The sequence below is a fragment of the Choloepus didactylus genome, chromosome 23 (genome assembly GCF_015220235.1).
Source record: "Choloepus didactylus isolate mChoDid1 chromosome 23, mChoDid1.pri, whole genome shotgun sequence".
Taxonomy (NCBI): Eukaryota; Metazoa; Chordata; class Mammalia; order Pilosa; family Megalonychidae; genus Choloepus; species Choloepus didactylus.
The window spans coordinates 31722948-31735597 of NC_051329.1; the positions used below are offsets into that span (position 1 = coordinate 31722948).

At 51.0% G+C, this 12650-nt stretch overlaps 1 protein-coding gene across 1 annotated transcript; it reads left to right on the forward strand.

Moving 5' to 3' along the window:
* The first annotated feature begins 506 nt into the window (after positions 1-506).
* LOC119519117 (prothymosin alpha-like) lies at positions 507-940 on the forward strand. The gene has a single exon (XM_037816549.1). The coding sequence runs from the start codon at positions 626-628 to the stop codon at positions 938-940; it is 315 nt and encodes a 104-aa protein (XP_037672477.1). The 5' UTR covers positions 507-625.
* The last annotated feature ends 11710 nt before the right edge of the window (positions 941-12650 follow it).

Below are 12650 nucleotides of genomic sequence, written 5' to 3' on the forward strand. Positions count from 1 at the left end.
ATTTCACTTACTTGAAATACCTAGAATAAGCAAATACACAGAAACAGAGACTGGATTATAGGTTATCAGCGACTGTGGGCTGGGTTCGGAATTGGGACTTAATGCTTGATGGTCATGGAGGTTCTGTTTGGGGTGATGAAAAAGTTTGGTAATGGATAGTGGTAATGGATAGTGGTGTTGGTAGCCCAATACTGTGAATGTAATTAATATCACTGAATTTTATACATGATAGTGGTTAAGATGGGAAATGCTACATTGTATATATGTTACCACAATGTTACCCACAATAAAAACAAAGATAAAATAAATGGTAAAAAACAAAAAAAAAAACAAAAAAAAAAACATTAAACAGTCTGGGCCGGAAGGCTGTGCGGAATGGAGACCGGGGCGGTGTTATAAAAGCTATTTAGGATTTTTAAATGCATTAAGCCCCTCAAGAGACAACGAAGGGCCCACGGGCTGCTCAGAAAAGCCATCTCTGCATTGTTCCCCAGGCGGCTCCCCGATCCCGCAGCCACCTCCACCGTGCGCTGCCACCACCGCGGACCCAGCCGTTTCATCGCTAGAGCCCCCAACTCTCGCTTTCTTTCTAATCCGTTAAATCAGATCACCAGGGTGCCCCAGCATGTCAGACGCAGCCGTGGATACCAGCTCCCATATCACCACCAAGGACTTAAAGGAGAAGAAGGAAGTTGTGGAGGAGGCGGAGAACGGAAGAGATGCACCTGCTAATGAGAACACTAACAAAGAAAATGGGGAACAGGAGGCTGACAATGAGGTGGATGAAGAAGAGGAAGAAGGTGGAGAGGAAGAGGAAGATGAGGTAGAAAGAGATGGGGAGGAAGAGGGTGGAGATGAAGATGAGGAGGCTGAGGCCGCTACGGGCAAGTGGGCAGCTGAAGATGAGGAGGAGGAGGATGTGGACACCGAGAAGCAATAGACCGATGAGGTTGACTAGACAGCAAACAAGGAAACATTAAACTTAAAAAATATAAGAAGTCCGCCGTGACCTATTCCCCCCCCACTTCCGGTCTCGGGACCTACACGTGCTCCCCTCCGAGGGGAGAGGCCGCTCCCACCCCCCGCGGGCAGCGCCCCCCACAGGTGACACGCGCTCTCCACCCCCCAGCCAGGACCACAGCGCGGATTTGCAACAGGGGAGGGAAAAATAACCGAAACTTCCAAGGCCCAGCTTTTTTTCTTTAAAGTACTTTAAAAAGGAAAATGTGTTTGTATTTTTTATTTCCATTTTATATTTCTGTACATATTGTTAGGGGTCAGCCATTTTTAATGATCTCTGATGAGCCTTCTGTTCTGCTTCTGAGCTTATTCATAGTTTGACCATGTCTACTATCCTCTAAAAGGAAAAACAAAATCTTGTAAAAACAAGCAAAAACAACAAAAAGTCTTATTCTGAGTATTCCAGTAACATTTTTGTGTATGTATAAGCAGTTGGTTTGTATGAGATGGTTAAAAAGACCAAAGATAAAGATTTCTTTTTTTTCCTTTAAAATTTTTATCTGTAAAGTTGCTGTTTATTTATTTATTTGTGGCCTGTCTGATGTATGAATCAATGTTGTCCAACAATAAACCCAAATTTTATTTTGCTGAGTTGTTCTAGCAGAGAGAGAGAGAGAGGAGAGAGGAGAGAGAGAGAGAGAGAGAGAGAGAGAGAGAGAGAGAGAGAGAGAGAGACCACAAGGGGGTCCGACGGGGAGGAGGGCGCTGAGGGCCTGGTGGGGCCCCTTCCCCAGGAGCGCAGGTGGGGACCGCGGGGGGAGGGGAAGCCGCGGGAGGGGGAGGGGAGGGGCGGGAGGCCAGGCCCTCAGGGCAGCAGAGGGAGGGGAATGAGGGGGGCAGGAGGAAAGGCGAAAGGGACCAACAGGGGATCACCAGACAGTCCCTTCGGAGAGCCATGGCGGGGACAGACCCCTCAGGCCCCGAAGGACCGGGAGCGCCATCAGGACCCACGGGGCTTCGGTCGCGGAATCTCTCCTGTCTCCCCTAAGAGAACGCTTGGGTCGATTCTAGGTGTCGCACACCCCAGGCCGGAGTCCTTACCGGTCCCTGTCCATGTGGGTCCTATAGCTGCGGGAAACGCACCAGGCCCAAGGCGCGCCCCAGGCGAAGCCCGCGATAAGGAAGCCGCCTCAGGCTTCGGGCACGGCAGTCGCCTCAGCACGAGTGCCCGCTGCGACCTCTGATTGGCTGCCTGGTGATGGCGCGAAGCCAGGTGAGGCTCAGGCGCATGTGCGCACTCTGGCGCCCCTAGAGGTGACCTGGTGCTACTGCAGTCTGGCTGCAGGGAGCCGAGGTAGCAGCAAAGACCCGTGTCCCTGGAAGGGCCTGGGTTGCCAAAGTTCAGTCCCTCAGGGACTACATTTCCCCTCCTAGAAGCCAGCTCTCATAACCTCAGGTGTGTCACCTTCTCCATAAAAGCAGTAGTGCATGCTCTATAGTTACGGACCTCGAAAATGCAACTGAGCCTTGATGCCCCTTTCCTTGAGGTTGCAACTAGGGGCGATCCAATCCAGCTCCCTGCCTGGTATTGCACAACTTGCAACTATTTAAGAATGCTGCATACAATTTTAAGCGGTTGGGGGAATTAAAAGGAGAATGTTATTTTGCCGATGTGAAATTTACGTGAAACACACATTTGTGTCCATAAATAACGATTTTACTGGAACACAGACAAGTCCGTTCCCTTCCATATTGTCTCTCACTGCTTTCCTGTTACATCAGAGTTGATTGATTGCAACAGAGACTGCCCTTTACTGCCCTCAAAGCCTAAAATATTTACTACTTGTCTCTTCATAGGAAAAGATTGCAGGTCATTTGTTTAGTTGTACTTTTTCTTCTTTAAATTATTGACCAATTCTGCCAAAAGTTTTTAATAATCTTGTGAAAGAACCTGCTTTTTATTTTGTTAATCTTCTGTAAAGCTATTTTCTTCTCTATTCCATTTATATTTTCCCCATTTTTTGGTAATTTCTTCCTTCTTGACCCCTGCAGGCTTGCTTTGTTGCTACTCTTCGCACTTTTAAGCAAGAAGCCTAGATCATTGTTTATAATCTCCCCCCATGTGTTTAATGCTATAGAGTTCCTTTTAAGTACTAATAAAGCTTTGACTCACAATTTTGAGTGTAATATGTAATCTGTCCATTATCATTCAATTCCATGTATTCCCTAATTTCCCTAGTGCTTCTCTTTTCTTGCAAGGGTTATGTGTTAATATTTTATTTATTTTCCAAAATACATGGGATTTTTTTTAAATGATTGATTCCTGTTCATAGCCAAAATTGAGATCATAGATTTAAAGGTATTTGTGATGTCTAAAATGTATGTATGTGAAATGACATTCTTAGGCCTAACAATAACTGCAGTGTTGGTATATTACTATTAACTAAACTCTAGACTTTATATGGATTTCCATAGCTTTTCCATTAATGTTCTTTGTTCCAGAATTCCATCCAGGATACCACAATATACTTAAGTCATCACATCCCTTAGTTTACTCTGGTCTGTGACAGTTTCTCAGACTCTCCTTGTTTTTCAGGGCCTTGGCAATTTTAAGGATGAACTAATGGGGTACTTTGTAGACTGTCCCTCAAGTTGGGTTTGTCTGCTGCTTTTCTCACTGTTACACTGGGTTTATGGGTTTTTAGGAATACCACACAAGTGATGAGCCCTTCTCATCACTTCACAGAAGGGATACCTGCTATCAACCTGACTTATCACTGGGGAGTTAGCCTTGAACAACTGATAAGGATTGTTTGACAAGTTTCTCCACTGTAAATTTATTTTCCCCTTTTCCTACATGGTTCCTTGGAAGCAAGGTACTAAATCCAAACTACACTCTGGTAATGGAGTAGGGGCTGGAAGTGGGGAAAGAAGGGAGCTAAATTCCACCTCATTCCCCAATCTACACAAGCTATTTGGTATTATTTTGTAAAGATGATCAAAGGTAAATGAAATTTAAAATTCAGTACAGCAATCACACTAGCCACAGTTCAGGGGATCAAGCCAATAGCTAGTGGCTATTATATTGGAACCAATTATAAACATTTTCATCATCTCAGGAAGTTCTCTGGAGAGCACTCATTTCATTTTCTGATATTTCTTCTTTTCAAACTTATACATTTAAAGATAAATTTCCCAAAACTGTTTTCACTCATTCTCAAAAATATTTCCATTTCCAAAATATGGACCTATAAATTATTTAGAACCAGAAGGAGGACTAGAATGGGGAAAACAAGGAGACTCAAGCACAAAGGAAAGGAACCACTCTCTCAGTTCTGTGAAAATGCAAGGACAAATGGCTCTTTACACCTTAGTCCCCTTGCTTGCATCACCCTATTCCCAGTTCTGTTTAAAAAATGTATTGTTTAATTTCCAAACTACTGTTTGTTTGTTTTTTTTGGAAATTGTCTGTTGTTTAGAAAATATAGATCCCATACCAAATAAACATCTCTTCCCTTGGTCTCACATGGAAATTGAAGTTTTAACACACAGTCAGTTTCAAACTTGTATATAACCTGATTAGTCTCTGAAACATTGGGTATCTGTGTGACACCTGAAACTCAGAGCTAGAGCTCGGTACTGATGTGAATGTTAGTATTAATGCATACAGCAACTGTTAAAAAAAGCTGAAAACGAGTCCAGCCTTCAATTAGAGATATGAATGAAACAGATCTGGATAAGACTAGGGCAAATCAGGCCAAAGCGTAAAGGCTGAAAGTCACTCTGTGTTAAAACTTCAACTTCAATATGAGACCAAGGGAAGAGATGTTCATTTGGTGCAAGATCTATATTTTCTAAACAATATAACTTCTACAGTCAGTTTGATCAAACACCATAATTACATGGAACTTTGAAAAGGAAGTGAGATCTGGTAGGTTTGTATAGGTTAGAGTGAAATAAAAACACATCCCAAAGTAATTTGGGCAGAGAATAAAAGTATATATACAGGGCTGTTATGGATGTTCCCTCCTGCATCTGTGTTTCCCTGTTGTCAATGGGGCAGTCATGAAAATGAATGCCACATTTGTGAGCAGCACAGCTGTGGGCTTATTAACTGCATTTCAAACATCGTCTGCTTTATGTGTTTTGCAGCCGGGATAATTTAAGAATCCAGAATTTCATTCACAAAAATACTTGGTAAGAAAATCTCTTGCACATTATTTGGGTGACATTATATCCAAATCCTAATTTGCTGCCAAGGAAATGATTCATCTCACTCAAAAATGACAGGGACTCTTTATCATTCACCTGTATTCCAAATGCCTGTCACAAATCAGCACCCAGCTGAACTCACAAGCATTGTTTTGTTGACAGCATAGCTCTAAGACCAGACAAACCTTTTTTCAATCTAAAAGTTCTCTCCAATCAAGAGCATGGTTTTTAATTCACTTCCACATGCTGCACCTGTCCCTACCTCTGAGCAGCTTTTCTCCCTCCAGAATATGTTGGGAGATTAATGCCATGTAAACTCCTTCTGAGAACCCAGCCTTACAGGTCTGTCTGGACCTAAGACCCCCCCCCTCCCATGTGGGCCTACGAACAGAAAGAAGGGAGGTTAAAGCAAAAACAATCCACAGAAATCTAATGTGATCTTTTATGGAGGATCTGCTGTGGGCAAGGTCTCTGCTGCCACAGATACGCCTATGACCAGGCTCCTCCTGGCTGGGCCAGGCCCTGCCTCTCTGGCCTCTGGGGATTTACGGAATCACTGGTGGGGACTGGACGCCTCTCTCCCAAACTGGGAGGACATGCTACAGGGAATGCAGGGCAAGCTGGCAGTTTGGGGGGCCTGCGGGGTTCACAGGGCAGAGCAGGAGTCCAGTGTCAGCCAAGGAAGACCCTGAAGAGAGGGGGGTAACCAGGTGGCTCCAGGAGCTGGGGGCTGGCAGAGTCCAGGCCCGCCCTTTGCAGAGTAATTTCCCCTGGGGGCCCCATGCTCCGTGCTTTAGGAGAGGAGGACCAGCAGCCTCCTGAAGTCTCCTCTGGGCAGGTTCACCCCCAGAGGGAGGAGAGGGGAAAGATACCAATAAAGAGGAGTCCTGAGAATCAATTCAGAACTGAGCAAAACAACTAGCTCTGAGGGCGGCTGCAAGAAGGCCCGGGCACACCAAGGGGTTGGGGGAGGGGCCCGGCTCCCTTCCTCTCCCCTCTTCCTTTGACACTCCTTGGCCCTGGGCGCCCCCACATCCAGCACCTCCAGGAGAGAAAGGGTGGGCATCCTCCTGTCCTAGGGCAGTTGTTCAGCTTTCCTGCCCCAGGAGAACATCTAGATGGCACCTAGAGGACAGAGGAGGACGGGGATGGGCGAAAAGGCCCCTCCTTGGTTGCGGGGAACAAACTCCAAGGCAAGCTCTGGGGTGTCGAGGCTGCAGTGTAACTGGGAAGCCAGCCCACCAAGGGGGAAAGAGCGCAGGGAGCTCGGAGAGCAGCCCGCAGACTTCACCCGGCTGCCATAGCAGAACTCCCCTGCCCGCCCGCTGCCTCCTTCAACTCGGCGCGCTCAGGCTTCCAAGCCTGGAGTTCCTGGGCAGCCAGACGCTGGCCCGGGACCCATGCACACCTCCATCCAAATGCCCCAGGAGGCAGAGCGGGGCGCGGGGTCATTGCTGAAGTAAAGCTCCAAGTTGCCGCTCTGTTCCTCGGCAACGCAACTCCAAATAGCACTCAAAGCCCCAAAGGAGACTAAACTCGTCCGTGAAAGTTTCCACCCATCTCAGGTCCTGCGCTCCAGGACACGCTGGGCGCGCCCTACAGCCTCGGAGCCGGCCTTGGCCGCTCGCACTTATTTCCAAGATTAAAACAGCGCGGCCCGGAAGGAGGCAGCGAGGCCTTTGGGCCACAAGAGGGGGGCCTGCAACTCCCGCGGCCCCCCCGCCTCCACTCAGGGCTCGCCTAGACCTCCCCAACTTCCTCACCCCCTTGGCACGCCCCCCCATGCCCTGCACCCCGCGAAATGCAGAGCGCTAACTGGGGAGAGGGGCTGCGCGGCTCCCCAGGAAGAAAGCGGGCGCCCAGCTCGCGATCGACCCCAGGGCGCACATCCCGCCCTCGCTGGCCCGGAACCCGGCCACCCCAGCCCGCTCCCAGCCGTGCGGGCCCCGCCAGGACTCCTGCTGCAGACCGCGCCGCGACAAGGCTCGGCGGCACCGGTGTCCAGCGGTCCACATCCGCCACCGAGTGGCAGAGACGGTCTTGGCCGACACCCGGAAGAAGAGCGGGGCGGCGCTGGGCCGCGAATCCCCAGCCTCCGCGCAGAGACAGCCGGACTTGAGGGCCCCTGTACCCCAGCCGGCCCCCGCCAGGATGCCCTAGCCCTGAGCCCTGAGCCCGGCTGGCGGGCTAACTCCGGAAGCGCGCGACTCCCGGGAAGTAGAGGGCGCGCCGGCTCCGCCAGAGGCAGCCTGTCCCGGCGCGGGCGAGCCGAACTCCGGGTAGCGGCCGCGGGCACCAGGCGGGAGGGATGCTCAGCGGTCCCGCTGCGGGCAGGGGTCGTGACGGTACCATAGCCACACGCCCACTCTCTCGCCCGCTCTGCCGCTCCACGCCGCCCCTGTGCCTTCCCACTCCTGCTGACTGCAGGCGGCTTCCAGGAGCGCGGGTGCCGGGCTGGGTGCCACGGGGCGCGCGGCGGGGTCACTGGCACAGCCAGGAAAACTCAGAAGAGCCCCGTACGGTGTGTGCGCGCCCCGCAGACTCCGGAGCCGGCCCCTCGTTACCTCGGACTCCCAAGAGGTCGGCGCGGGGGGCGGCAACTTACCCGGAGCAAGCCGGAGAGCGAGAGCAGCAGGAGGAGCGCGCAAGAGCCCGCGGTCATTTTCCCCGCCGCGCCGTGCCCAGACGCCCGCCTGGTGCCTGCCCGGGGCCCGGGGCCCACACCGCCGCGCCTGCCCGGAGCCTCCAGTCTGGCTGCGTCCGCCGCGCTCGCCGCCCGGGCTTCCCGGAGCCAGGCCAAGTGGGGACCGCGGCGCGCTCCCTCTAGCCCGTGTGTCCGCCGGCCTCACAGCAGCCCACGCCTCAGTTCCTCGGGATACCTGCGGCAGATGAAGCTTAGAGGCTGCCTCGCCAAGGCCCCTCCCCGCGCCTGGCGCCTGTGATCTCTCCGCCTGACACGGGCCTTAAAGGGGCCGTGCCTCGCTCCCCGCGCCGCCCCCTCCGCCTCCTGGCCCCGCCAGAATCAGCGCGGGGCGAGGCGAGGCCGCCTGGGGCCAAGGACGCCAAGGACACTCTGCCTCCCGGGGCCAAACGGGGAGCTGGGGTACCAGGGAGAAGTGAGGGCTCTGCCCCCAAACCCAAGCACCCCTTTGGATGGGAGCCCCTGCTGGCTTAGTCCCACTTCCTAGCCTGGCCAGCGGTGAGAGCCGGCACTTCCATTCTACCCGGCCTGCCTCAGAGCTTCAAGCCCACGTTCAGATCACTTTCCCTAAGGCAGAGCTAATTAACAAAGAGCAGAGATGGGGCCAAGGCTCCTGATGTGCCCCTAAGGTTTGGGGGTGGTACTGCCTGTCTGTGCGTCCATGCACTCGCTTAGGGCGCAGAAGGAGAAGACACTCCAGATGGAAGGGCTGGCTGCTGAGCAGCAGCCCCCAGGAGAGCCAAGAGCCAGCTCCCCTTGCTTGGCGTGAGTGATTTCCAAGCTGGAGGACATTTCACCAAGTGAAAAATACGTACAATTGGAAAGTGACCCAGGGTGTGTGCTCCTTTCCTTTTGGCCAAGGCACCAGGCCCAAGGCGCGCCCTAGGTGAAGTTCACCACAAGGAAGCCTCCTCAGGCGTGGGTCGCTGCAGTCCTGTCCCCGCACATGCTGGGACCTCTCAGTGGCTGCCAGTTCCCTTCCTGAGGCCAGGCACTGGTCAGACCCATGTGCGCTCTCTGGTGCCACTAGCGGTGAACTGGTGCTGCACAGTCTGGCTGCGGGAGCAGAGAGAGCAGCAAAGACCCGGGGTCCCTGGAAGGGCTTGGGTAGCAGAGGTTCGGTCCTTCTAGGAATATGTTTCTGCTCCTAGAATTCAGCTTTCTTAACTCTCAGGTGTGTCACCTTTTCCATAAAAGCAGCTGTGCGTGCTCCATGTTATGGAGCTTGACAGTGCAACTGGGCCTTGACTCCCCCTCCCCTGAGGTTACATCTGGGGGCGAATCCAATCGAGCCCGCCAGCCGGTTTTCCACAACTTGCAGCTAGTGAAGAATGGCGGTTACAATTTTAAGTGGTTTGCAAGGAGGCTAAAAGGAGAATGTTATTTTGGTGATGTGAAATTTACGTGAAATTCACATTTGTATCCATAAGTAACTTTTTTGTTGGAACACAGACCTGTCCGTTCCGTGCGGTATTGTCTCTGGCTGCTTTCCTGCTACATCACCAGAGTTGATTAATTGCAACAGAAAGAGACTGGTCTCACTGCTCTCAAAGCCTCAAATACTTACTACCTGGCTCTTGTAGGAAAAGTTTGCAGGTGTTTGTTTACTTGTACTTTTTCTTCTTTAATTTATTGACCTGTTCTGCCAGAAGTGTGTTTATCTGAATAATCCTGTGAAAAACCAGCTTTTTATTTTTGCAATCTTCTGTAAAGTTATTTTCTTCTTTTTTTGATTTGTATTTCTCCATTCTTTATAATTTCTTCATTCTTGACCCTGTGGGTTTGCTCTGTTGCTACTCTTTGCAACTTTTTAGAAAGAAGTCTAGCTCATTGTTTATCACCTCCTCCCACGTTTGATGCTACAAATTTGGCTTTAACTACTCATTTAGCTTTGTCTCACAACTTTTGACTGTAAATGTTCATTATCATTCAATTCCATGTATTCCCTAATTTGCCTGTTGATTCTCTTTTATCACAAGGGTAATAGTTAGTATTTTCCAAAAATGTGGGAGTTGTAAAAAAGCAATTCCTTTATCACTTTCTAAATTTGTGGTATTATGGGCAGATTCAATCCTAACAACTTTTAAAACATTTTGCTTTCTCAAGGTCAATCCCTAAAAATATCTTTTATTCCCAACAGTTGCAAAGAATTTGTTCTTTCACCTTGAAAAAAAATGAAGTGCAAATAATGGTTAATATGTTATAAATTGCATAAGAAAAGTTTAGACAATATAAAAATTAAAAATTATCTAACCTTCTTTTGGTTACTGATCTGCATATTACTGTCACAGCTTGAGGGGGCTTTGCCAGTCAAAAGACCAAAGAAAATGCCCAGCATTTGCTGAAACATGCACTTTATTTGGGGCTTACTCAGAGGGAGGCAGAATTCAAAGGGCTTTTCTCTCACTGGGCAGGTACAGCTTTTGCAGGGAAATCGGCTGCCAATTCAGAGAACAGCAAGCCATTTTCTAAGGATTTAAGACAAAGACATTCCTATGAGTGGGGGAAGCATAAACATGGGAACAGGTTTCTGTGACCTGAGAGAGGTGGTGCTGGAAGGACTAGAATAACATTTGAACAATTACATTTTGCTCTTTTGTGAGAAGAGCCTCTCACCTCCTGCCTGCCTCCCATTTCACATTTTCAAGTTACATTTTAAGGTCAGTTTACCCTTTTGTTTCTTTACTGGCTCACAAAGACAATAGGTTGAACATTAGCTGCCCGGGTCACGCAGACTGCTGTGCACCAAGATCTACAGCACTGTTTTGGTCAGGCCACGGGCTGCCACAATTACACAACAATATGGAAGCAAGTTATTTTTTTTAAATGTTATATGTCACAGAAACAGCCAAATTCCCTTCTTGATTACATTGTTTTACTCTGATGCTTCTCTAAAAGTGCTTGCAGTTAGCTACAAGTCAGGGCTTCATCTTCAACAACAACAAAGAAAGACTTAAAAAGAGGCAAGGCAAGTATATAAATTATGTTTCTACCCATTATCTAATATAAACCTAGAAAAAATGTAAAGAAAAAAAATTAGACCTCTGTTTAATTGATTGTACTTGCATATTTAAGCCAGGATCCTAGTACTGTGTGTGCATGCAAAGGAAGACCCTCAAATGACCTGAGCAGGTCGGCCAGAATGAGCAGGAGCAGCAACAATGGTACTATCTCAGCTCACTCAGCCTTTCTGCTCAGCCTCAGGCCCTGGCAACTGCTGTGTATCCAGGTCCCGCCCCCAAACCCACCCACCAATCAGCTGACAGAACTCAGCTTGCTTCTTGTGACATCACCGCCTTCTCTCCCCATGAGGTCACCTTCCCCTCCCCCATGACGTCAGCGCCCTCCACCCCCCAGCCCCCTGCTTGTGCCCTGCTGATTCCCTGCCCAGGGGACCTTCCCCACCACCATCCTCCCTCCGTGCAGCCCCCGCCTCCCTCAGTCTGTCCCGGATGTGGCCATTGGGTTGGGGGTGGTGACCAGCACTCGGGCCTTACCTGAGGTGACTGCGGGCAGCCTGGGTAGCTGCCACCACCACGTTTCCTCAGGGACCCGGAGGGCTCTGGGATGGGGCAGGGAGGGGGACTCCCAGTACCATGGTGCGGTTTAGCCCAGAGTCCTGCCCCTGCCCAAAGCCGTGACCAACTCACTGCAGGTGGGTCTGGGGTCTCCATGGGAACATGCATACCCCTCACCTGCCAGTGCTGCCCCCACTCCCTTTGCTGGGGGAGCTTCAGGCTCTGACACTGGGTCTGTGGACTGGAGAACTTCAGGGGAGGGGAGACCCCAGTGCAGAGGTGGGTGCTGGGGAGGCTCCCACACCAGGAGGGGCCTTGCACTCAGGAAATGCACGTCTGGGCCAGTCACACTCGTGCCTCCTGGGCTGGGCTGGGAACACTCCGGGGGTGTGAAAGCAGCACCGTGTCTCAATGCCTCCCCCTAACAGCAGGAGTTCACTGGGGTCCGCAAGCCCAGTCTAATGGGACAGTGTCTCCCTGGCTCCCTGACCACCCGGGGCGATCATGTGATGAACTTTTAGCAGAGGGGCTCTGCAGGGTTTCCACAGAGGATCTGACAGGGAGCAGCGGCCCCATCACTGCCATTCCAGGGAAAGCTCTGCTGGGCTCCTGCCCCCTGATGAGCTGCTGGGCTCCCTGGAAGGGACTCCCTCACCCCCTCACACGTGCCAAGGTCCCTCCTCCTCAGCCACTGGGACATTTTTTCACACCCCCTGGCCAGTCCTCTGCTGTCATTCGTTCCTCTGTCATTCTCCTCCCTGGCCCCAGCCTATGACACACACCCCCACCTCCCACACTTCCTCCTCTGTGTCCCTCATCACACCCCGGGGTGATGCCTGTGTGTGCTCATCAGATTCCTGCCTGCCCTTCCCCAGGAGGGGCACAGGGTCACCCTGGCTTTATCTGGTGCCTCTGTGCCCCACTCCTGAGCATGGCACCAGCACAGGGAGGTGCTAAAGCATGTTCCTGCCACCCCACACACCTTCTCCTGTGGGGTCAAGATGTTCCAAGTCAGCAGATGCAGCCCTGATAAAGCCTGGGGTCAGACCACCCAGGACAGTTTCTCCCCATCCATGTTCTCACCATCCACCTTCAGGCAGGTGACTTCCACAGCCCTCTACTTTCAACTGTGTATGTGTTGATGCTGGGAAGAAGCCCATGCTGTGCATACAAGCTGTGGGGTGTGCATGCAAGGCCCTGGACTCAGGGCTGGCAAAGCCACCTGCTCACCCATCCCAGCCCCATAGGAAATGCAATAA

Coding starts and splice junctions, on each gene's coding strand:
- LOC119519117 (XM_037816549.1), top strand. CDS start 626: ATGTCAGACGCAGCCGTGGATACCAGCTCCCATATCACCACCAAGGAC.